Below are 24,927 nucleotides of genomic sequence, written 5' to 3'. Positions count from 1 at the left end.
GGGCTTCGGTTTATATATGGAAGGGAGTGGTCCGGGGGTGGTCCAGGAGGGAGAGCTGCCTGATTGGCTGCCATGTATCTGCTGGCTCTGGGGTGAGAGGTCAAAATTTGGCTCCAGCTAAGGCGAACCCAAAATTGCGAACATCGCTAAAAGTTTGCGAACTTGCGAACACCCGATTTTTGTGCGAATTAGTTCACCGGCGAACAGTTCGCTACATCTCTACTTGCAAGGAGGAGTGTCTTCCTCTTTGGCTGCAGGCTGCTCTCCAAGTAACAGCTCAATTGAGCCTGGAGGCAGGACCGTAGGCCCCAGAAGCATTGTACCCTAGAGGATACTCTACCTCTAGTGAAAGTCGGGGACAGGGCCCCGTGAACAAGAACAAGTCAGCACAGCAGCTCTATTTAATAGCACCCTCTAGGAGAGGTGAGCACAGTCAGTCTAGCTAGAAAGGGCAGCCATTAGCCCCAACAAAGGAGACATTAAGGGTTTAGCCTACTCCAGGCTCTGTATGCCTTGCTGTAGGGACCACAGTTAAGACGCAGGATTCAGGCAGTACTTACCCCTGAACCACAGTCGGCTGGAGGGGATCCGGTCCAGTAAAGGGCATCCACCCTGGGCTCTCAGCTAGTACCTCTGTACATCTCTGTGTTGGGCTATTCTGTTCCTAAAGTTCACAACTGCTATTTACCATTGTGAGATTTCATATCTGCTTGCTTCTTGTGAGTATATGAAACCCTGCCATACCATTTGTGTCTTGGACAATAAACCTGTATTATAGTTTACCATAAGAATCCTCTGGCGTCCATTAATATCTATTGCACCACACAACCTCATATAGTTGTAGTTCAACTACACCCTCGCTCCATAGTAAATCTCCCACTTAGCGGAGGCCCACTCCTAAGTATTAAGTGTCGCATGTAACACATGCTCTATACCATTTACTAGCCCGGGTTTTGCCATATCCTAGCCAAACAAGTGTTACATATATCTATACACATACAGTGAGGAACATCAGTATTTGAACACCCTTGCAAGTTCTCCCACTTAGAAATCATGGAGGGGTCTGAAATTCACATTGTAGGTGCATTCCCACTGTGAGAGACAGCATTTTAAAAAAAAAAAAATTCAGGAAATCACATTGTATGATTTTTAAAGAATTGATTTATTCTTTAAAGAGCTACATAGAGCAGCTACTTGTCACGGCTACTAAATACCAGAAAATACCCTGCCAAAGACAATACTAAGAATTGCCTTTGCTAAAACACACGTATTGACAATTATCAGTAAATAATCAGCATTGTCTATTTTTGTAGCAGTGACAAGTAGCTGCTACTAGTAGCTCTGTGTGTCTTTACCTTAATACAAACCACAAGCTAAACCCTGAAAATACTGCTACACCCAGGCTGGCAATAAATTTGGGGATTACCTTGCATCAATATATGCACTTTGTTATTTATCTCAGCAGGCTGGGTAGCATTGGACAAAGTACAAGGTGCAAGTTTGGAGGCAAGTAGAAATGGTGTACATTGAGCATAATGTGCTTGCATTTATAAATGAGCTGATAACAGAAAAAATACTTTGTATTCTTTTTTGTCTGGGCCCTCTTTACTCCATATAAAGGTTATGGTTGTGTCTTTAGAATTGAATACACTTATTGCCAAATCAATGTTAATAAAATATGCACTGTGCATAGAACAATGTTTTTGTGCAGAGTTTTTTCCTTTACATTAGGTTTATATAACTTTTGCGACCCCAAAACTCCATCTGCCACTAGTGAGTAGTAAAACTGAAAAACTTACTGAAACACACAATTATTGCATCAAAAAAGCATTCCAACTTTAAGAGGGCCTTAATATTGCACAACTAAACTTCCTTTTTCTAAAGCCCATGCAGGAAGCAATATACTGGGATTTAAAGAAAGACTTTAAAACTTCCTCCAGGTCATGAATCTTTGTGCAGATTTGTCTCTATTCATTCTGTAAATGTTTAGAGTCCACAGTCAGGTCTCTTAACAACCTCCGTTTATAGCAACAGAGCAGCTTGTACAACTCTCCAGAGAGCTGCTGAGGAATAACTTAGAGACACAAGCTTGGAGGCAAGGAAAGCAGGACAGTACAACGAAGGTAGGAACTAAGAGATGCATTAAAACTGACTTAAAGAACGAAGAGCAAGTTTGTACTGTCTTTCTGTTTTTTTAACAACTACCATGCTAGTACAAGTCAACAGTAAAATAATAATTTTACTGTTGACTTGTACCAGCATGGTAGTTGTTAAAAAAAACAGAAAGACAGTACAAACTTGCTCATCGAATTATTAACATGAAGGCAGAATGCTGCTTGATCACTGTAACAGGATTCTAACTGATCACAAAACAACAAAACAATGTTGTGCTCATTTGTATCTTAACAGAAATGTTTACCTGCAGCCTGTATTTGTATTAGTTGGTTGAACAGGGAATTAATAAATCAGCCTAGGTTGCATTCTCTAACTTTAATAAAGGCAATAACTTAACTGATAATAAGCATATCTCAAAAAGTATGATGCATTAACCGTGTGTGTACATGGGTGCTTGGTAAAAACCATAAAATAAAAATATGGGTCTTCCCTAGGTGCACATTGCTGTTCCAGTATTTATCTGGAGTAATTCAGCACCTTATATTAGGATATTTTCTGCAAAGAGATTCAGTACTCATGGTACCAAAAGAAAATCTATCTTTTAGAGTCTCAGGAGAAGGAAAATAAGACCTTAGCATATTATCTAGTTAACCAGTATCTCATTGCAGCCATTTCCATAAGTTGAGATGTGGGACTAATAACTGACGTTACACTGCCTAGTACAGAAAAGTTTCCTATATATCAGAGAAAACACATATAAAGTGCTATAGTATATCTTCTTCCTCATTCCATGACACTGCATCTCTCCCTTTCATGCCAACAAACTATTACTATGGTTGCCAGGTTACAGCAACACAGACATCAGTGACAGCACTAAATAGGAAAGGTAAGGATCTCTTGTGTCTTTTTAAGAGAAAGTAAAAATAGTCAAGAAGAAAAAGGAAATTACAAAAGTTGTATATTTGAAATTAGAGTGACAGCTATTATTTACTTCCTTACATATATTGATTAGGCATTTACAATATTAGTACCACTAAAGGACCATGGCAATCCATACCTTTTCTACCATTTAAAAAAATAAAGAGGTTTTTTTTTTATCACAGGAATTAACTATGCTGTATTATGCAGTGCTACTGAGCGATAGGGTTCAACAAATGCTGCTTGGCAGATCTCTTGCATGAATTTAGCAACAAAGCAGGCCCTTTCTTACAGATTACTGTAAGCTAAAGCTGTGTTCTGACTTCTTTGTGACTGTAACCTTATCTGATCTGTGATCTATAGGATCAAGAAACTCAGACTAATTAATTCTTTAAAGGTTTCATTATGGCTTTATTCTCTGTAAAATGTTGGGGCAGTTTAAATGTAGCAATAGCCCTACACAGGAGCTCATTTATTAATATAAGAACAAAATTAAACATGTACAAATAGCCATAAGCAATATGTGAGATCTTTGCTTTCATCCTCTATCTTGTAGGAAAATGTTCATTACTAATTACTAATTGGTTGCTATGGGTGTACTGGTGTAATTTAGCAGTGATATATATCTACGTGTGTCATTTCAATTTAGGCAGCCATGCTGTTTTACCAGTTACTGATGCCAGTAAAGTAGAACAAAATTCCATGAGGACATCAACTTCCAAACTGTTTTTTTCCCTCCAATATTTAACAACCCCAGCAAGAAGACTAAAGTTGTTATGGTATCACCCCAAATACTAACAATTACCAAAGTTCTTTTGTATTTGGACGCTGGCTAGTTAAAAGAATCAGCTAGCTTGTACTAGTATGCAGTGCTAAAAGCTAAATAGAATTCTGTTGATCTCCCTGTCTCATGTCTCCAGGAAGTTGTTGCTACTGAGATTTACAAGATTGTGTCAGCTGACTCACCCACCAAGTGCTACAGACCTCATGTTGGGTTACTTTTCCATGGGAACCAATAAACAACACAAGCATTAGAGAGACAAATTACCCATGTACTGTATTGATTTAGAAGAGCAGGAATTACTCCAGTCTCTTATTGTAAATGTAATATAAAGCAGAGCAGGACAGTCTTTTTGTTTACTGTGTGCACAAAATATTCTTCTTTTATATATTTAAATTTTGCATAGAAGTGGGTGCTTCCTTATTTCTTGTTTTGAATAATTCATTTTTCATATACAGGTATAGGACCCATTATCCAGAATGATTGGGACCTGGGGTCTTCCAGATAAGGGGTCACACGAAAGATCGTTCAATCAGCCACTAACCGTTCAGGGCTGAAACGGCAGATACCTCCTTCTGCTGATTCAGCCCTGAAGGCAGATTTTGCGCAGGCGCCCGATCAAAATCTTTTAACCTGGCCGATCGGCGAGTCGACCAATATCAGCAGACTCCTGCGATATTGGTCGACTCGCCGACTTGCCATACACAAACCGAATATCGTACGAAATGAGGTTTCGTACGATATTATCGTTGCGTGTAAGGCCAGCTTAAGTCTACTAAAAACTTAATAAAACATTAATCCAATAGGATTGTATTGCATCCGATAGGATTAATTATATTTTAGTTGGGATCAAATACTAAGAACTGTTTTATTTTTACAGAGACAAAGGAAATCAATTTTAAAAATCTGAATTATTTGATTAAAATGGAGTCTATGGGAGACAGGCTTTCCGTAACTCGGAGCTTTCTGGATAACAGGTTTCCAAATAACTGATCCTATACCTGTACTACTTTTCAGCATCACTACTGGTGGTCATGTAGAATTCTTAAGCCAAAACACAAAATCAGTGTAAGCTTTATTTCTGCTTGCTCTTCCTTAATTTATACCATTCCGTGGATTAGTCACACCTACTTAATGGGGTGGTTCACTTTTATGTTAGCTTTTAGGGGGCAATGTAAAAAAAAGTCAGTAATGGAAGAATTATTCGCAATGCAAAAATGTATGCCTCTGTGTGAACAAATTTGCCTTTGCACAAATTTAATATGGGCTTTGTGAACCCAGAAGCTGTTTAGCAACCCTTTTGTTGTGAACCCTCAGAAAGCTGCTCTTGACCCCATATTAAACAAATGGCAAAATAATATTTTTACTTTTAAATAGATTAATGCTAATTGGTTTCTATAAGTAACTAGACCAGTATCAAATTTTGCCACTTTTATTCCATAGCCCCCATAATTGTGGCTTATTTAGAATACTGGTCTGCATAAGATTGCGCTTTGTAAAACTGTGTTTCATGCAGCTCAAAAATGGAGCATTTTTTAATCAGACCAGTACTGTTTGTGGAGTACACCATGGGTCTTTGCGTTTTTGACTTGTTCATTAATAACCTGTAGCATACCTCCCAACATTTGAAAAATGAAAAGAGGGACAAAAATTTTTTGACCACGCCCACTTTTGTGGCCATGCCCCAATTACCACACCCCATTTTAAAAAAAATACTCCTTTTATATAGTTGAAATGGCGGGATCAGACGCAAATGTGCTATACCCTCATACTGTACTACCTAAGGAAAACAATACAGCAACTCCTACAAATAAAATACAAATATAGAGAGAAGGCAGTCAGTTATAAGTGAGTTATAACTATGTACCAGTTTTGCCCCCCATACACAGTGCCCCCATACACAGTAGCCCCCATACACAGTAGCCCCCATACACAGTGCCCCCATACACAGTGCCCCCCATACACAGTGCCCCCATAAACAGTGGCCCCCATACACAGTGCCCCCCATACACAGTAGCCCCCATACACAGTAGCCCCCATACACAGTGCCCCCATACACAGTAGCCCCCCATACACAGTGCCCTCATACACAGTTGCCCCCATACACAGTTGCCCCCATACACAGTAGCCCCCGATCCACAGTAGCCCCCGATCCACAGTAGTCCCCATACACAGTGCCCCCGATACACAGTAGTCCCCATACACAGTAGCCCCCATACACAGTGCCCCCGATACACAGTAGCCCCCATACACAGTAGCCCCCAATACTCAGTGCCCCCCATAGGAGCTCCGCCTTCAGGTTCAGGAGGGGTGAGGCGGTTGGAGAATGTAGAGGAACAAAGGAACAAAACCGAAATTGCGCCTAGGGTGGAGTAGACTGTGGGGGAAGTAAAAGTTCTAGTGTAGCTGAATTGTCTCTGGGTCCCGTGGTCCATAGGGTTCAGGGTGGTACCTGGAGAGGGATTAGATAGGGTTCGGGTTTAGGGTTCTGCATTTGAGAGAAAGTCTAGTGGTGGTTGTGGGTTTGCCAGTCCCCGGTACTCCCAGATTTACCATGTGTCCATGTGTCGTTGGGTTTGGTTGGAGAGTCTCGCTATTTTGCATTCAAAGTCCTTATTGCTGTTGACCCGCCGTAGCACTTCTATTATGGTTGGTGGGGTGGGTAATTTCCAATTTGAGGCAATAGTCAGTCTTGCAGAGGTAAGTATATGATTGCTTAGTGTTTGGAGGTGCTTGGGCAGATTGGGGAAGGGTTGTCCAAGTAAAAAGGTTATGTCCTTTTGAAGTTGGGTTGATGACAGTATGTTTATTATGGAGGCAATATTGTTCCAGTATGGCTGAATTACAGGACAGTCCCAAAATATATGTTCCAGGGTCCCCACATTGTCCGCATAGCCTCCAACAGGTGGGGGATTGGTTGGGAAAAAGTTTATTGAGTTTGTCTGGTGTGTGGTACCAGAACATCATAATCTTGTATATATGTTCCTTTTGTTTAGTGCAGGTTACCATCTTTTCAGCGTTGTTCCAAATCAAATCAAATATGAGTGTTGAGGGAGGGAGTCTTCCGGTGGTTCAGTGAGGAATTTGTATAGCCATGATATCAGTCCTTCTTGGGGCAAACCCCCTAGGGCTATGTGTTCAAATGGTGTAGGGGGGGGTGTTTTGTCTTTGTCTAATGTAGGGTGTTAGAAAATGGCGCAGCTGGAAGTATTCATACATTTTTATGCGTGGTCCAGGTGATTTGTCTGCGATTTCTGCGAAGGGCAGCATTTGATGCGTGGTGTTATGTAGCAAGTCTTTAATGGTATGTAAATTTGTGGTTGCCCAGGTGTTGTAGAAGGATGGGCTAAGGCTTGGGTTGAAGTTTGGGTTCTTAAGGTAAATAGTATTTACTGGATGAGAGGACGTCAGTCCATGTTTGGCTTTCAGCCTTTTCCAGGTGCGTATAGTAAGGATAGTTAACCTTAGCAGTGTTGGGGGAAACAATAGAGGTTTGTTGGTGGACCATATTATTGAGTTCAGGTGTTTGTCCCTAGAGTGTAGATTTTCGATTTGGGCCCATTTTGTTGTAGAGTTCCAATGTGACCATGCTAGTAGTTGGCGTAGGTTGGCAACTTCGTAGTATTTTTGGAGTAAGGGCACTCCTAGCCTGCCGTTATTAGTTGATGTTGTGAGGGTTAATTTGGAGATTCTGTGTCTTTTCTGGGCCCAAATGAATTTGTGGAACGCCGTTTGAATCTCCTTGAGTGCTTTAATGTTGACTGCAATCGGAATGGTTTCAAATAAGTAGAGGAATTTGGGGGGAATATTCATTTTAATAGCCGAGATTCGCCCAAACCAAGATATGGAAGCTGTATTCCATTTCTGCAGTTGCTGTTTGGTATGTTGGATTAACGGTGGGAAATTGGCGGAGTATAAGGACTTGTACTGGGGTGTGAGATGAATGCCAAGGTAGGTTACATGGTCGGTTTTCCATTTGTATTGGAATTTGGTCTGTATCGTTTCTAGAGTGTAGGGGTGCAGATGTAATGCCATTGCTTCTGTTTCAGTTATGTTGAGTTTGTATCCTGATAGAGCGGAGTACTGGTTGAGGAGTCCATGGAGAGCGGGGAGAGAGATCAGAGGGTTGCTTAAGGTCAACAGTACGTCGTCAGCAAATAAAGCAATTTTGTATTCTTTCGTGGATATTTTTATGCCCCTGATGTCTGGTGTGTTTCGGATGGCAGCTGCCAAAGGTTCGATGCTCAGGGCGTAGAGTAAAGGGGAGAGGGGGCACCCTTGCCTGGTTCCATTGGTGATTTTTATGGGTCTATGTGATTGGCCTGCTAGTTTCAGGTCGGTGGTAGGTTTGCTGTAAAGTCCTTCAAGTGCTCTGACATAGGGTCCAGATAGGTTTAAGTGAGATAAGAGGCGGAAGAGGTAAGGCCAACTCAGGCGGTCGAATGCTTTTTCAGCATCCAGGCTGAGTAGGACAGATGGGGTTTTATTTTGTTCGATTATTTCAAGGAGGTCAATTGCTCTTCTTGTGTTGTCCCCTGCTTGTCGGCCTGGGATGAATCCTACTTGGTCCCGATCTACTATTTTGGGCAGCAGTGGGGCTAGACGGTTAGCAAGGATTTTGGAGAACAGTTTTAGGTTCGAATTCAGCAATGCAATTGGTCTGTAATTGGAGCAGCTCGTTGGGTCCTTCCCTTCTTTCGGTAAAAGGGATAAATATGAGGTTAGATCCATGGTGGGGATAGGGGTGATCAAGTACTGATTGAACAGGCGGACTCGGTAGGGAGAGAATATGTGGAGGAATGTTTTATAGTAGACGTAGGTGAGCTCGTCTGGGCCTGGTGCTTTTCCAGATGGCATTGCCTTGAGAGTGTGTGCTAGTTCTTCTGGGGTAATGTCTGCGTTGAGGAGGCCTAGGCCATCTTCTGAGAATTCGGGCTTGCATGAAAAATTCTGTGAGGGGATCTGGTGCGTTTGTGTTCGTCGTTGGGGTTTGTAGGTTGAGGTTATATAGGTTGGTGTAGAATTGATTGAAGGCGTCTCCAATTTGATCGGGTTTGTATGTGAGTTGATCTGAGGGGGTTTTGATTGATGTTATCCTGGATTGATTTTTTAGGTCTTTTAGTTTGTTAGCCAGTAGGGTATGTTGTTTGTCTCCCTTTTCGTAGTATTTTTGTTTCATGCACAGAATTGCTTTTTCTGCTTCCTTGTGTTTGAAAGAGTGCAGGGCTAAGATCTGTGTCAGGAGAGTGTCCGTCTTTGTTTGATCATATTGTGTTTCAAGAGCTTTTTGTTGGGCTTCGGTTTTCAGTCGGGCCTGATTGTATTGTTTTTTGTTTTGTGAAGTTAGTGAGATGATGTGTCCTCTAATGGTGACTTTGAAAGTTGTGTAAATTGTGCAGGACTATAAGTTTCATGCAGGATCCTGCCACACATGAGAATTTGATCAGATTTTATTTGACCCACTAAATCAGGGGTAGCCAATACGTCGATCGTGGTCCACTAGTCAATCCCCCGTGGATTTCTGGTGGACCGCGATCAAGTCTGGGATGCGGAAGTGCTCCATAAATGCGTACATACGCTGCGTCACGTACATACGCATTCACACCGCACTTCTGCATTCCCCGTCGGTCAGGTCGATCGCGACCGAAGAAGTCTGGCCATCCCTGCACTAACTTTTGGGATCAAGTACAAGGTACTGTTTTATTATTACAGAGAAAATGTTTTTTTAAAAATTAGAATAGTTTGCTTGTAATGGAATCTATAATGGAGTCTATGGGAGATGGCCTTTCCATAATTCGGAACTTTCTGGATAATGGGTTTCCGGATAAGGGGTCCTATACCTGTACTACAAATTAAAGAATATTGTAGATAGATAGTGGGGATCTTTTTCCCACAGAAAAGATCAACACACCAGAGGCCATCCCTTTAGACTACAGGAACAGTTGTCAGTTAAAGCAGTGTACGGGGTGCTTCATGATATGAGCAGTAAGGTTGTGGAATGCCTTGCCGGGTGATGTGGAAATGGCAGATTCTATTAAATTCTTTAAAAGTGGCAGAGATGATTTCTTGAAAAAGCATAATATTAAAGGCTATTGTAATCTTTAGATCTACAGTGAATTTGGCACTAGTATGTACAGTTTATAAATGTACAGATAGTTCTGTATAACTATGTGCACTGGGGTTGATTTGCGGGCTTGATGGACTTTGGTCTTTTTTTCAACGCAGCTTAACTATGTAACTATGTAGCAGCTGTGTTTTATGCCTCTAACACTGCCTGTCACTGTTTTTATTTGTATCTTACAACATTTATCATGAAGTAATCATATATTACTTTGTGTAATATAACAATGGTCTGCATGCCATCAAGACATCATATAAGGTAATGGAGGACACCTGACACTGCAGGGCTTTGCTGCAAATTAGTGTTTAATAGTGTGTTACACTACATGTTTCGGGAAAAGCCCTTTTTCAAGTGAACAACAAAACCATTTAAGTGGTTACAAGACCCAAGTCCAACCTCCCCCATCACCGCATTGGTTCCAAGCAGTCCAAAGGGAGGGGTTACTGCTCCAGGGCACTCAGTTAGGAGCCTGACCCCAAGGAAACTCTTTTAAAGTCCAAAGTTATTTTTTATACATGGCCCAGGAACTACCAAATAAATTGGTCTTCCACCATAGTGTAACTGTAAAAGAAAAACAAATTCCAGGTACAAGCACAATACATATACTGCCCATCTTAACTGATACCTATTTTCTACTTGGGTGTCTTACCACATGCTGACCAAGTCTCACTAGGGCAGTTCATTTATATCTGTAAAAGAACAGAGGTTACCATTAGAGGTGTATAGTTTACAGAAAACATTTTACACTCCATGCATCATTTAAACCATTAGGCGCTAAACTGTTCAGTTTTTTTATCCATACTGCCTCCTTTTGCAAGAGTAGTTTTGTTATATTCCCCCCCCCCTTGAGGGGTACTTAACTACCTCTAGCACCATCCAGCGCAGTTGCGATTGGTTATGTTTTACCTGGTGGAAATGTCTGGACACAGCTGTATCACTGGCGGAACCTTCAATTTCTAATGTCCCCCTTATGTTCCTTTATCCTGGTCTTGACAGGTCTATTAGTTTGGCCAACATACACCTTGCCGCAGGGGCATTTGATCATATAGATCACACTCTTTGTATCGCATGTTGAAAAATGTTTTAATTTTATAGGGTAACCTTTTGTTGGATGGTTAAACTTGTCACCCTTAATTACCCCAGAGCAGCAAACGCAATTAAGACATGGTGCTGTTCCCCACTTTAGGGTACCCAGGAATAGCTGCCTTCCATCTTCCATGCAGAATAACATCCGAAGATGAAAAATATAAGACAGCAGCTAAGGAGCTGATAGGCCGTTTCAAAGAAAAAGGCTACAATAAGCATAAACTCGTACAAGTAGCAGAGGAGGTGCAAAAAATACCAAGGGACACCCTACTAGAAAAACCTAAAATATGTAGAGAAACTACAATGCAACCCATTTTCGTGAGTAAATACTGTGAGGCTAGTAAAAAACTGGAAACTTTGGTTAAGCAGTACTGGCCAATATTGCAGGGGGATAAGAAGTATGGTAACTGCTATAGAGAACCCCCCATGTTTAGCTATAAACGGGGCAGTACACTAAAGGACATTCTATGCCCAAGTGAATATAAAAGGAAAGATGGAAGGCAGCTTTTCCTGGGTACCCCAAAGTGGGGAACAGCACCATGTCTTAATTGCGTTTGCTGCTCTGGGGTAATTAAAGGTGACAAGTTTAACCATCCAACAAAAGGTTACCCTATAAAATTAAAACATTTTTCAACATGCGATACAAAGAGTGTGATCTATATGATCAAATGCCCCTGCGGCAAGGTGTATGTTGGCCAAACTAATAGACCTGTCAAGACCAGGATAAAGGAACATAAGGGGGACATTAGAAATTTTAAAGAAGGTTCCGCCAGCGATACAGCTGTGTCCAGACATTTCCACCAGGTAAAACATAACCAATCGCAACTGCGCTGGATGGTGCTACAGGTAGTTAAGTACCCCTCAAGGGGGGGAATATAACAAAACTACTCTTGCAAAAGGAGGCAGTATGGATAAAAAAAACTGAACAGTTTAGCGCCTAATGGTTTAAATGATGCATGGAGTGTAAAATGTTTTCTGTAAACTATACACCTCTAATGGTAACCTCTGTTCTTTTACAGATATAAATGAACTGCCCTAGTGAGACTTGGTCAGCATGTGGTAAGACACCCAAGTAGAAAATAGGTATCAGTTAAGATGGGCAGTATATGTATTGTGCTTGTACCTGGAATTTGTTTTTCTTTTACAGTTACACTATGGTGGAAGACCAATTTATTTGGTAGTTCCTGGGCCATGTATAAAAAATAACTTTGGACTTTAAAAGAGTTTCCTTGGGGTCAGGCTCCTAACTGAGTGCCCTGGAGCAGTAACCCCTCCCTTTGGACTGCTTGGAACCAATGCGGTGATGGGGGAGGTTGGACTTGGGTCTTGTAACCACTTAAATGTTTTTTTTGTTCAGATGTTATGTTGTTCACTTGAAAAAGGGCTTTGCCCGAAACATGTAGTGTAACATACTATTAAACACTAATTTGCAGCAAAGCCCTGCAGTGTCAGGTGTCCTCCATTACCTTATATGATGTCTACATGCAATTAGTGCTACAACAGGAGCACAGGAGTGATAGCCTGCTTGAATGAGGTAGCTGAACTGGAATACTGGACTTGGAAAGATTCTGCATGCCATCAAGTTGTTGTAAATGTTACAATATTTCTCTCAGTTTGATTATACAGATATAGGACCACTTATCCAGAATGCTCGGGACCAAGGGTATTCCAGATAAGGGGTCTTTCCGTAATTTGGATCTCCATACCTTAAATCTACTAAAAAATCAATAAAACATTTAAACCCAATATGATTGTTTTGCATCCAATAAGGATTAATTATATCCTAGCTGGGATCGATTACAAGGTACTGTTTTATTACTACAGAGAAAAAGAAAATCAATTTTAAAATTAGTTATTTGATTAGTTATTTGATTAAAAAGGAGTCTATGGGAGACGGGCTTTCCGTAATTCGAAGCTTTCTGCATAATGGGTTTCCAGATAAGGGATCCCTTACCTGTATAGCTTAGTGCACAGTTTCAGCTCTCTTTATACATAATTTCTCTACCATTTTTACCATTGCTATGTGTAATTTCCCATTATTAATTTTTCTGTATAAATCAGTTTTGTACCTAGTCTTTTATGTGTATTTCTACTCTTTGCTCTTTTATCTCTGGATAGGAATAAGTCCCAGTCACAAAATGAATCCCATTAACCTATTGCTGTAGGGGTCTGTGTGGTCCTTTTTATGAACACATTCATATGATGCATGTTCAGTAGTTGTGGTAACCACTCTGTCTCCCTTCCCTGCCTGCCAAATGATTAATGAGCTCTGTTTGCACCCTGAGGGGAATGTATATACACAAGATGCTACATCAGAGGATGCTCAGCTCTACGAGACATTCACTCGGCCAAAACCCTACGCAGGCCCCCTCTTTTCAGAAAAATCACATACCACTTATTCTTACATTACATTTCTGTGCTGTTTTCTAAAGCACCTGAATTTTATCTGCAAAGTCTACTCTATGTCAGTTTACTTAAATATAAAATACAATCCATTTCTCGTGTTTGCTTATCCATGCTAACCACTGCTTCTAGTTGAAATGGAAGTAAAACTATTAACAAATTTATATAAGAGACATGTACAAGACATGTCTCTTTACAGAATGCAGCATTAAGGTGGTTGCACATGAGTACCTGTGGCAGGCTAAAAATAAATTATATTATTTGCTATGAGGATAGTCAATTTTGCAAATTTGTAGGGAATGTGGCTTTCACTTAATATTTTGATCAGGTGCTGATTTTTTAAATCTCTTCCTTCAACAGGAAAATGCCAAAAAAGAAAAGTGGACCAAAAGGTAAGAAAATCACCTTAAAACAGGCCAAGAATTCCATTAAGATTACATTTGACGGCAAACGCAGGTTAGATCTTTCAAAAATGGGAATAGCAGCCTTGCCTAAATGTCTGCTTAAACTGTGTGATGTGGAAGAGCTTGACCTAAGCAGAAATCTAATTCGAAAAGTGCCTGACTGGATCCAGCGTTTCCAGAACCTACGTTGGCTGGATCTTCATAGCAACCAGATTGAGAAACTTCCAGAATCCATTGGTCAGCTCCAGGGACTGCTGCACCTCAATGTTTCCAATAACAAGATTACAGCAAAAGGAATACCACTAGAGCTTAATCAGCTGAAAAACCTCCGTCTTCTCAATCTTGGATTAAACACTATTGACATGCTTCCTACCACTCTGGGGGCCCTTAAGGAACTGAAGGAGGTAGGGCTGTTTGATAACCAGCTCACAAGTTTACCCACCAGCATCATCAAATTGCCTAAACTCAAGAAGTTGAACACAAGGAGAAATCCAATTCCACCCACACAGGAGGAGCTACATGAAACTGAGAAGGATACAATCCAAAGAGTGGAAGCTCTTTATCTGGTAGACCAAAAGGACCTATGCCAGCCATGCCTGAGTAAGTGCCAGGAAGAAAGGAACAAGCTTAACAAATTAAAGAACTGTGGGCCATCAACACTGAAGAAGCCAATCTTTACCAATTTGGTGACTCCAAATTCTACAGCCAAAGAAACCCAAGCTGAGTGGAGGTGAAAATTGGACTGAAACTAGACCCCACTTACAAATAAGTGGACTAAAAAAAAGAAGGATTCAAAGTAAAATAAAACTGCTGAGTGTAGACCAAATTAACTAGTGAGCATATCAAATATCCTAACTTACTGAGAGAGATTGATCGGAGATAAGATCAAGTCAAAACAACTGTTAAAGTAGTACCCTGTTGGTAATAAAAGGTGAAAGTGTTGCATGTATGCTTTGTTGCTCCAATCTATTTGTGTGCTGGGTAGTAAGTATTTTAATAAATATGTAGATGACAAAGATTAAAGAACTAGGTCTAATATAACTAGTGCAACCAAACATGCTACAGCTCCTCCTGATTTTTTTTTCTGATCCATACATTTAAACAACCACCCGAAACAAACTAGTCAGTGATAATTCACCAATTGGTATTTACTCAACAGCCCAATATTTCATGTATTCGAAATGTAGTCTCATGGATGATCATCACAAGAACAACACAAACACATTAACATATTTTCATTTATTCTGAAGGGGAATGCTTAAAGGAGAAGGAAAGGCATTTTGGAATTTTACTGCCAATATATTAGACACATTAGTGTCACCTTGAACACTATATTTATTCTGCAGAAAGCTTTACCATACCTGAGTAAACAGCCCTAAAAGCTTCCTCCATTTGTTTAAGATAGGAGCTGCCATTTTAGCTTGGTCTCAGTAGCTTCTGTGCTGTAGCTCTAGCCTTTGGTAGCTCAGATCACACAGTCTGATCAGAGGGGGAGTGAATTCTTATGGGAGTGGGAGCAAAAAAAGGGAGGGGGAGAGGGAGAGAGAATAGAGCTGCACAGACTTGTGCTCCAAACCTGAAGGAGAGGAAGTCTGATGGAAGAACATATTTACACAAAAGAAGACAAGAAATCCTGTGTTTGTTTTGAACCCAGTGCAGCCTATGGCTGTATTTACATAGACCTTTCTGATAAAGCTTACTTAGTTTTTACCTTTACGTCTCCTTTAAAAGCACTGCAAAATTATCATTGTCTAAAGGAAATATATATTTTTTGTTTGCTTCTACAATAGTTACTGTGTACCAATAAATGTTCTATAGGGTATTTGTAATGAGGCAGTTAAAATAGAAATATCATAATAACTCTCTCTATGTGTGTTTTAGCAGAGACAATTCTCAGTATTGTCAATGGCAGTGTATTTTCTGGTGTTTAGTAGCCATGACAAGTAGCTGCTACTAAGTAGCTCCATGTGTCTTCACCCATACTTACCTGCCATTCAGACAAACAAGTTAGGGAGAAGAAGAGGTTGACCTGGGAAAAAAGTGCTGCTCGAATGAGTGTTAAGAGGAAAGCCCTTACACCCCTTAGTGCTCTTGTGCTTTTGCCTTTGGTAATAAGAAATTCTTTTAATATAAGAATATCTTTTTATCAGATTATGAAAAAATATAATAAAATCATATATTAATCATAAAATACATTAAACCATGCATTTATTAAAGTTTAGATTTAATGGGCTGAAAACATAAACAATAAAACTGACTAAATATATAACAGGTAATCTGCAGCCTTGGAAATCACAAGGGCTAATTTACAAGATTTTCACCTCATGAGTGTTGTGACTATATGTATGACTGATCCGGGAAATGGGGAATGTATCAGTCTGTCTCCAGTCTGTTCTTCTACTCTGACATTAGCTTCTTGATGTGGGAGCTCAAACTGGTGCCGAGTCAGTGACTGCGCTGCGGGAGAGTTGGTGTCAAGTGGAGCCCGCTATAGGCACCTGGAGCACAGGTAGAGCAGAGCAGCCAATGCAGGGGCAGCGCTGTGGCCAGCGCTACCTTTGTGCTTTATCTTGCCACAGGGCGGTCACTGCAGGCTGCTGCTTACTAGCCTCACGGACAGCTCACTAGCTCAGGAGCCGGAAGGGAATGCAGGAGGACACATTTTGACCGGGGGGGGGGGCGGGTGGTGTTGATAGCGGTCCGGTCTGAGGCGCCATGATATGGCCCCTTGCTTAAGAAGTTCAAGAACTCCTGACCTAGAGCTTAAAAAGTGTCCCTGACAATGGATCTAGAATAGGGACCTGGGTAGGAACACTTTGTCTATCTTATGTGGCACTTAACTAGTTACTTAATTTTCTAGTGTCATGGTATATTTAGTTGTCTTATGACATATATAATGTCTTTATTTTCTGTAAAACACATTGGGCCCTTTGAACAGGGAACTGTGCTGGAATGATATAAGCAATAATATAGCTTCTTTCAATTCAAGTGCACTTTAATGTTTTAACATTAACTTTTTAACATTACCTTTTTAACATTACCTTATAATGTAATGACTGCTCAGGTGTGGCAGATGAAAACTGGAAGGCCAGAAACTAGTTATCGCAGTTCTGCTGATTTGGCAAAGTCGCCAACAAGCAGATCTGTTCAACAACACACTAGTTTAAGCAAAGGGGAGTTAGAGATCACAAACATTTGTATTGTGTGACCCACTCTTCCCCAGTTAGCCTATACTGAGCATGTGCAAGCTTTTGATGTGGAGCACTTCACATGCTACCTGCTAAAGTCCTAAGGGGGGTATGGACCTATTCAAGAAAGGACTGATGCAGCCCTGTTCTTACAGGATGCAGTACTCTACTATAACATTTCCAATATAGTATGACATCCCTTTCACTTTGCAAAATTTTTGTGGCTTTATGAATAGCCAGTCCCGATAGTGTTGGAAACCAGTACAAATTTTAATTACCATTACCATTTTAATTGACATAGTGTTTAGTGGTTGATTACTGACACGTTAACTAAAAATAAAGTGGAGAAAAATATAACGCAGGGCTGCTGGGAACATACCTTACATGCTGAGAATCTTCATCAGCAACTTTCCCTTTTGCATTTGACATTGAAGATTGGAACCTAGAAATATTAGGCAGGGTCAGGATAGCAATGACCTTGGAAAATACAATAGGAACATGCATATAAAGGTTGTGCATAAAGTTTGCAGTAACATTTATAGGTGTGAATCTAAAACTGGCATTATAGAATGTATTGCTATAAATGAGAACAAATACGAAAAATACAAAGAAAATAGATCTGCAAGGTTCACACAGACAAAAAACTGACAAAGTGCAATAATGCTTATTGTAGAATCCTCCTTTACCATTTCATTGCAGTGCTCATATCTTTATTAGGAAAAACTAGGAATTTGGAAGTTCTGTTCCTCAAATATATTTCCAGAGCTATTTCCTAGGAAAGAGAAACTATATCAACAAAAGGTAAAGAAAAAAATAAAAGAGCGATAGTAAATATTTGCATATAGGAGGTTATCTATGGGTGTATGCTGTACCTGCATAAGAAACCGCATAGGCTGCACATCTAACAGATCCTGGAATGGAAAGCATTCTATTTTTGGGTTCCCGCTGATTGCTTTTCTTTTAGATGATTCCAGGTTGTGTTCGGTATCTTTGGGGCTCATAATAAGTGTATCCTTGTAGCATAAGTCATGAATAAATGGGTCTTCAATGCTGTAAGAAATCATATTAAGCCATAACTTAAGGCTCACAATGTACATCTAGCTGAGCTGGTAAGAGTGGTTACATTTAGACATTCAGAATGGACAGCTGGGCCCTCGCAATGTTGTATGGAGTAAGGGAGTGGTGTTGTTTAACTACATCTCTCATAAGTTCAAGTATTTATAGAGCAAGCCAAATGTTCTTAAACATAGTTACATAGTTACATAGGGTTGAAAAAAGACCATTGTCCATCAAGTTCAACCCATCCGAGTAAACCCAACACACAACCTATACTAACCAATCTATACACTCACATACATAAACTATATATATACAACCAGTAATACTAACTGTAGATATTAGTATCACAATAGCCTTGGATATTCTGCTTGTTCAAAAACTCATCCAGGCCCCTCTTAAAGGCATTAACAGAGTCTGCCATTACCACATCACTAGGAAGGGCATTCCACAGCCTCACTGCCCTCACCGTGAAAAACCACCTACGCTGCTTCAAATGGAAGCTCTGTTCCTCTAATCTATAGGGGTGACCTCTGGTGCGCTGATTGTTTTTATGGGAAAAAAGAACATCCCCCAACTGCCTATAATCCCCTCTAATGTACTTGTACAGAGTAATCATGTCCCCTCGCAAGCACCTCTTTTCCAGAGAAAACAACCCCAACCTCGACAGTCTAACCTCATAGCTTAAATCTTCCATCCCCTTTACCAGTTTAGTTGCACGTCTCTGCACTCTCTCCAGCTCATTAATATCCTTCTTAAGGACTGGAGCCCAAAACTGCACTGCATACTCAAGGTGAGGCCTTACCAGGGACCTATAAAGAGGCAAAAATATGTTCTCATCCCTTGAGTCAATGCCCTTTTTTATACAAGACAGCACTTTATTTGCTGTAGTAGCCACAGAATGACACTGCCTTGTGATCACAACTTGTGATCTACAAAAACCCCTAGATCCTTCTCCATTAAGGATACCCCCAACACACTACCATTCAGTAGATAGTTCGCGTTTATATTATTTCTACCAAAGTGCATAACTTTGCACTTGTCAACATTGAACCTCATTTTCCAGTTTGCTGCCCAGTTTTTCAATTTTGTCAAATCGCTCTGCAAAGCGGCAGCATCCTGCATGGAACTTATAGTTTTGCACAATTTAGTGTCATCAGCAAAAATAGAAACAGTACTCTCTATGCCCACCTCCAGGTCATTAATAAACAAGTTAAAAAGCAAAGGACCAAGGACTGACCCCTGCGGTACTCCACTAACCACACTGGCCCAATTAGAAAATGTTCCATTTACCACCACTCTTTGTACTCTATCCTTCAGCCAGTTCTCTATCCAATTACAAATATTATGTTCTAGGCCAATATTCCTCAATTTGATAATTAACCTTCTGTGAGGTACAGTATCAAACGCTTTAGCAAAATCTAAGTAGATGACATCAACTGCCATTCCAGCATCAAGGTTCCTGCTCATCTCCTCATAAAAGGCAACTAAAAACAGAGGGTTTATTCAGCATATACCAAAAGGTGATTACTCACAGTAGTTTCTGGGGTAGATGGATTCAGTAGTAATCAATTGCAGAGTAATGGCATGTTTATCGAGATGGCTTAACAAGTTTAAAATGCACCTTTAGGTCTACCAGCTAGTTTTCAGAATGTCCTTCAGTAGAAATATTCCAGAAGTAAATACTAACCTAAATCACTTTCAAACTGTGGTGGCTTCACTTTAAGTATATCCTAGAGAGAGCTATTGATCATATGGTGGAGCACAAATCTGATGACTAACTAACAGTCCTAGAGTGTCTATGACAGAGCTAGACCTATTGCTGTCTAAGTACCTTGTTCACAGGATCCCTGTCCCCCGACATAACTATAGCAGTTGTCCCTTTAGGATATACTCTTTACTTGGGCCTTGTCATCCCAGGTTCGTTCCCCAACAGACATTCACCCTGGTCACAAGATGGGGGCCAAAGAGGAAGAGACCTGGACTTCAAGTCACTATATTAAAGCAGGAAATAGTCATACTGTGGAAAGATGTTATAAATTATGAAATTATATAAAATCCAGAGCAAAATCTCTTAGGGCCCCACAAAAGTGAGACAGTCTGCTCTTTATTGTTACACCCAGGATTTTCCCATGTTTCAGAGGCAGGCCTCACTAGGTAAAGTCCTGGGAAAGATTTGTAAAAGCTCTAGGAGTGAAAGGTGGGATAAGGGTAGTCAGTAGAGCAGCCAGGCACTCCAACAAGAAGGCCAGGAAGGGTTGGTACCATTCATTGTCACTTTCCAGAATAGATACTCAAAGGTTAGGCTAACCAATACGCCACTGTTAGCATCAGCTAGCACTTGGGACTAGTTTACCAATCTGTGAGTACTATCTCTGGGTTGTTGTAAACCAGGGGTCCCCAACCTTTTTAACCTGTGAGCTCCAAGTTAGAAATTTTAGAATGAAGACCTGCTTTGAGGCCAATGGGCTCAACATCAAAAGGGGGTGGTGAGCAACATGTTGCTCACGAGCCACTGGTTGGGGATTACTGTTGAAAACAATACAGCTGTGACTGTAATAGTACCATCTAAACTAAAGGATAAAAGTCTCTGAAGCATGTATGATGTGCAACCACACACACATACTGATTGTGTAGCAACCAGTCAATAAAGGATACATATTTTGTTTAAAGAGCCATTGCACTCAAAGTTTATTTAATAGATCAGATTTGCATGTGAAATGCAGTGCGTTTACCTCTTCCTCCACTAGTACAACGAGGCCCCACCTAGGTAAATGAGTTGCATGTAACACATGCTCTACCAGGAGTTGTGATTTGCCCTGCCAATTCTGAGGATCTACATCTGAAGGTAATCCAGAGTCTGAGCACCCCTTGTTCAAAAAGGTGTTACTTAAAAAAACTACATGCTGATCGGAAATGTTATTTTGTTCTGCTCTTTCAAGGATTTTGGTTTTCAGTTGTATGTCACGGTTCATTGCATGTTTCAAACTGGGAGAGGAGTTTATATAAAAACACCACCTGTATCATGTTAAAGTAACTTAATGAAGGTTTCTGCCAGAGGACTGAAATAAAGCAATTTCCAGTTATGAATCATAGCTTGACAATATTCAGAACATAATATGAATTAAATGCATTTCCAGTATTGTGCGGTTGTAGTATAAATACATCTCAACACCCAATCAGTCTCTAGGATGAGAGCAGGAAATGTTATTTGGAAACTGACCACTTTGCCTATTTTATTATTTATGAAAATTCTCATGGTTTCTTCAACCTAACAGTTTGCTGTCTTCCTGGTACCAGGGTTAGGCATAGGGTTGACAAACTATTGGGGGGGGCTGGGCATGAACCAGCTGTCTTGGTACATATCGGTACTAATGGCAAAATGAACAGTAGGTGGAGGACCTTAAAGAGTGAGTTCAGGGATCTAGGCTCTAAGATTAAGGAAAGGTCCTCCAATGTTATTTTTTCAGAAATTTTGCCTGTGCCATGTGCAAGTTTAGGGAGACAGCGGGAGCTTAGGGAGCTAAATGCGTGGCTAAAGGGTTTGGGTTCCAAGAGCACTGGGCTGACTTTTTTTGGGGGTACAATCAATACAGACGTGACGGATTGCACCTCAATGGAAGGGGGTCTGCTGTGCTAGGGGAGAGAATGATTAAGAGGCTGCAGGAGTGTTTAAACTAGACGGGTGTGAGCTGTAGACGGGGCAGTGGGACCAACAAAGGGTCCAAAAGATGAAAAATTGTGACTGGGCCGTGAATTTAAATGATTACACACTTTTTAGGAGGGACAGAGAAATTAAAAAGGGTGGAGGGGTTTGTCTTTATGTCAAGTCAGATTTAAAGCCATGTAGTAAAGACATTACCAATGAAAATGTTGAATTTCTTTGGGTAGAAATTTCAGTAGGGCTGAAGGTTACAAAGAAAATAATCATTGGTGTATGCTTTAAACCACCCCGTATAGATGAGGAGGATGAGACCCAGCTACTGTTGCAAATGGAGGAGTCTTCACAACTGGGTCAAGTTGTTATTATGGGGGACTTTAATTATCCGGACATTGACTGGAGTAATGGGTAAGTCAGAAAAAGCTAGAAGGTTTGTAAATATGTTAAATGACAACTTTTTATTTCAGGCGGATCAAGAACCTACTAGGAATGACTCTATTTTGGACCTGGTAATATCTAATAATAATGAACTCATCTCTAACATTTGTGTGGGTGAGCATCTGGGGAACAGTGATCACAACATGGTCTCCTTTGAGATAATGCTGCAGAGAAAGCTCTATAAGGGATTAACTAAAACGCTCAATTTTAGACATGCAGACTTTGCTAGACTTTTGCAATGTGTCAATTGGGAAAGGCTTTTCATAAGGATAGACACAGAAGGAAAATGGAACATCTTTAAAACATTGCTTTGCAAGTATACACAACAGTATATTCCCCTTGTAAGCAAGGAGAGGCATCGCAAAGCAAAACCTTTATGGCTGAATAAAAGTGTTATTGTCGAGGTTGGTAAGAAAAAACATACTATTATAGCATTCAAGTAAGCTGGGACAGCAGAAACTTTTATCAGGTACAAGGAAGCAAATTGGTTGGTTGATGAGAACAGGGAAAAAGCAGAAATTAGCTAATGAAGGCTTCCCTTTTAATATGCCCAGTTCTAGTAATTTAGCAAATGATGCATGGGTCACTTGGGAGGAAATTCAAAAGAGACTTGAACATGTAAAGGTAAACAAAGGTCCAGGACTGGATCATCCCAGGGTATTAAATGAGCTTAGTGCTGTGATTGCCAAGCCTCTTCACTTAATTCTTTAGGATTTGTTGAGGTCTGGAATGGTGCCAAGAGACTGGCGAATTGTTAATGTGGTGCCGTTATTTAAAAAGGGATCCTGTTCGCAGCCTGAAAACTATAGGCCTGTTAGTATGATATCAGTAGTAAGAAAGCTTTTGGAAGGGGCAATAAGGGATAGGGTACTTGAATACATTGCAGTTCACAATACTATAAGTTTGTGCCAGCATTGTTTTATGTGTAACAGATCTTCCCAGACTAATTCAGTCACCTTTTATGAGGAGGTAAGCAGGAACCTCGATGCTAGAATGGCAGTTGATGTCATCTACTTGGACTTACAGTACCTCACAAAAGGTTAATGATCAAATTGAGGCATATTGGCCTAGAACATAATATTTGTAATTGGATAGAGAACTGGCTCAAGGATAGATTACAAAGAGTGGTGGTAAATTGAACATTTTTTAATTGGACCAGCGTTGTTAGTGGAGTACCCACTTTGCTTTTTAACTTGTTTATTAATGGCCTGGAGGTGGACATAGAGAGTACTGTTTCTATTTTTGCTGATGACACTAAACTGTGCAAAACTATAAGTTCCATGCAGGATGCTGCCGCTTTGCAGAGCGATTTGCCAAAATTGGAAAACTGGGCAGCAAACTGGAAAATGAGGTTCAATGTGGACAAGTGCAAAGCTACGCACTTTGGTAGAAATAATATAAACACAAGCTATCTACTAAATGGTAGTTTGTTGGAGGTATCCTTAATGGAGAAGGATCTAGGGGTTTTTGTAGATAACAATTTGTCTAATTCCATGCAGTGTCATTCTGTGGCTACTAAAGCAAATAAAGTGCTGTCTTGTAAAAAAAAAGGTCATTTACTCAAGGGAAGAAAACATAATTTTGCCTCTTTATAAGTCCCTGGTAAGGCCTCACCTTGAGTATGCAGTGCAGTTTTGGGCTCTAGTCCTTAAGAAGGATATTAATGAGCTGGAGAGAGTGCAGAGACGAGCAACTAAACTAGTAAAGGGGATGGAAGCTATGAGGTTAGACTGTCGAGGTTGGGGTTGTTTTCTCTGGAAAAGAGGTGCTTGCAAGGGGGACATAATTACTCTGTACAAATACATTAGAGGGGATTATAGGCAGATAGGGGGTGTTGTATTTTCCCATAAAAATGATCAACGCACCAGAGGCCACCCCTTTAGATTAGAGGAACGGAGCTTTCATTTGAAGCAGCGTAGGTGGTTTTTCATGGTGAGGGCAGTGAGGTTGTGGAATGCCCTTTCTAGTGATGTGGTAAAGGCAGATTCTGTTAATGCCTATAAGAGGGGCCTGGATGAGTTCTTGAACAAGCATAGTATCCAAGGCTATTGTGATACTAATATCTACAGTTAGTATTAGTGGTTATATATATATAGTTTATGTATGTGATAGTATAGATTGGTAAGTATAGGTTGTGTGTGCTGGGTTTAATTGGAAGGGTTGAACTTTATGGGCTTGATGGTCTTATTTCAACCCTATGTAACTATGGGCATTCAGAGAATGCATACACAGAAATTGCCTGTATTTACTTCTTTTGAGGGTATTATGAGAAAAGCATGGGGTTGTAAGCAAACTACAAAAAAAGTCAAATATTTTATATATTACCTTGATTTTCCATGTGCAATGCAAGTAACATCACCTGAGGCCGATAGAGTGAATTGAGGACACAAGTAGAAATGATTTTTCCCAAACATAAGGACCCCTTCCATGATCACATGTGCCTCTACTAAAACCATGGCCATTTTTAAAAAGATCTGCAGACAGAAGATTACACAATTCCAGTCAGGTAAAACGTTCACAGTGTATTGTAGTCATGCAAAACAATGATAAAAAGCTTTTTCAAATTAAAACTAGTTAATGGCACAACAATCATATTTTGTCGAAAGGTTTTGTAGTTCTATGGCCGAAATGAAATAGGCTTTTTAAACTGAAATCACTTGCAGTGCCCAGTGATAATGCCACTTAATTACTCTGTAGCAAAAAAGTGAAAAATGCTCACCAAAGATGACTGTGAGTGTAGGACTGGCCAGGCCACG

General features: G+C 40.3%; 2 protein-coding genes across 6 annotated transcripts in view; one reads left to right on the top strand and one right to left on the bottom strand.

Moving 5' to 3' along the window:
- The window catches only part of wdfy4 (WDFY family member 4), a 229,389-nt gene that overhangs the window by 33,965 nt on the left and 170,497 nt on the right, over positions 1–24,927 (bottom strand). For all 4 annotated transcript variants that reach the window (XM_031905200.1, XM_031905201.1, XM_031905202.1 and 1 more), the window contains 4 exons: positions 24,497–24,645; positions 17,889–18,066; positions 17,703–17,788; positions 17,396–17,458 (listed from right to left, as the gene is read on the bottom strand). In XM_031905200.1, the coding sequence (XP_031761060.1) occupies positions 17,396–17,458; positions 17,703–17,788; positions 17,889–18,066; positions 24,497–24,645 (476 nt within the window). The remainder of the gene's footprint in view (positions 1–17,395; positions 17,459–17,702; positions 17,789–17,888; positions 18,067–24,496; positions 24,646–24,927) is intronic.
- lrrc18 (leucine rich repeat containing 18) lies at positions 1,999–14,777 on the top strand. Of its 2 annotated transcripts, none has more exons than XM_002939738.5 (2): positions 1,999–2,123; positions 13,785–14,777. In XM_002939738.5, exon 2 carries the CDS (start codon positions 13,789–13,791, stop codon positions 14,560–14,562), a length of 774 nt encoding a protein of 257 aa, XP_002939784.1. In that variant the 5' UTR covers positions 1,999–2,123; positions 13,785–13,788; the 3' UTR covers positions 14,563–14,777. The 2 variants fall into 2 exon arrangements, with proteins under 2 accessions (XP_002939784.1, XP_031761065.1); XM_031905205.1 differs by lacking the exon at positions 1,999–2,123 and adding an exon at positions 2,971–3,001.

This window comes from Xenopus tropicalis, chromosome 7, assembly GCF_000004195.4.
Source record: "Xenopus tropicalis strain Nigerian chromosome 7, UCB_Xtro_10.0, whole genome shotgun sequence".
In the NCBI taxonomy this organism is placed as follows: domain Eukaryota; kingdom Metazoa; phylum Chordata; class Amphibia; order Anura; family Pipidae; genus Xenopus; species Xenopus tropicalis.
Note: the sequence above shows the minus strand (reverse complement) of the source record. Positions and strands in the feature narration are given on the sequence as shown.

What these genes read in the sequence shown, in the direction of transcription:
- lrrc18 (XM_002939738.5), top strand. Translation starts at nt 13,789, where the DNA reads ATGCCAAAAAAGAAAAGTGGACCAAAAGGTAAGAAAATCACCTTAAAA.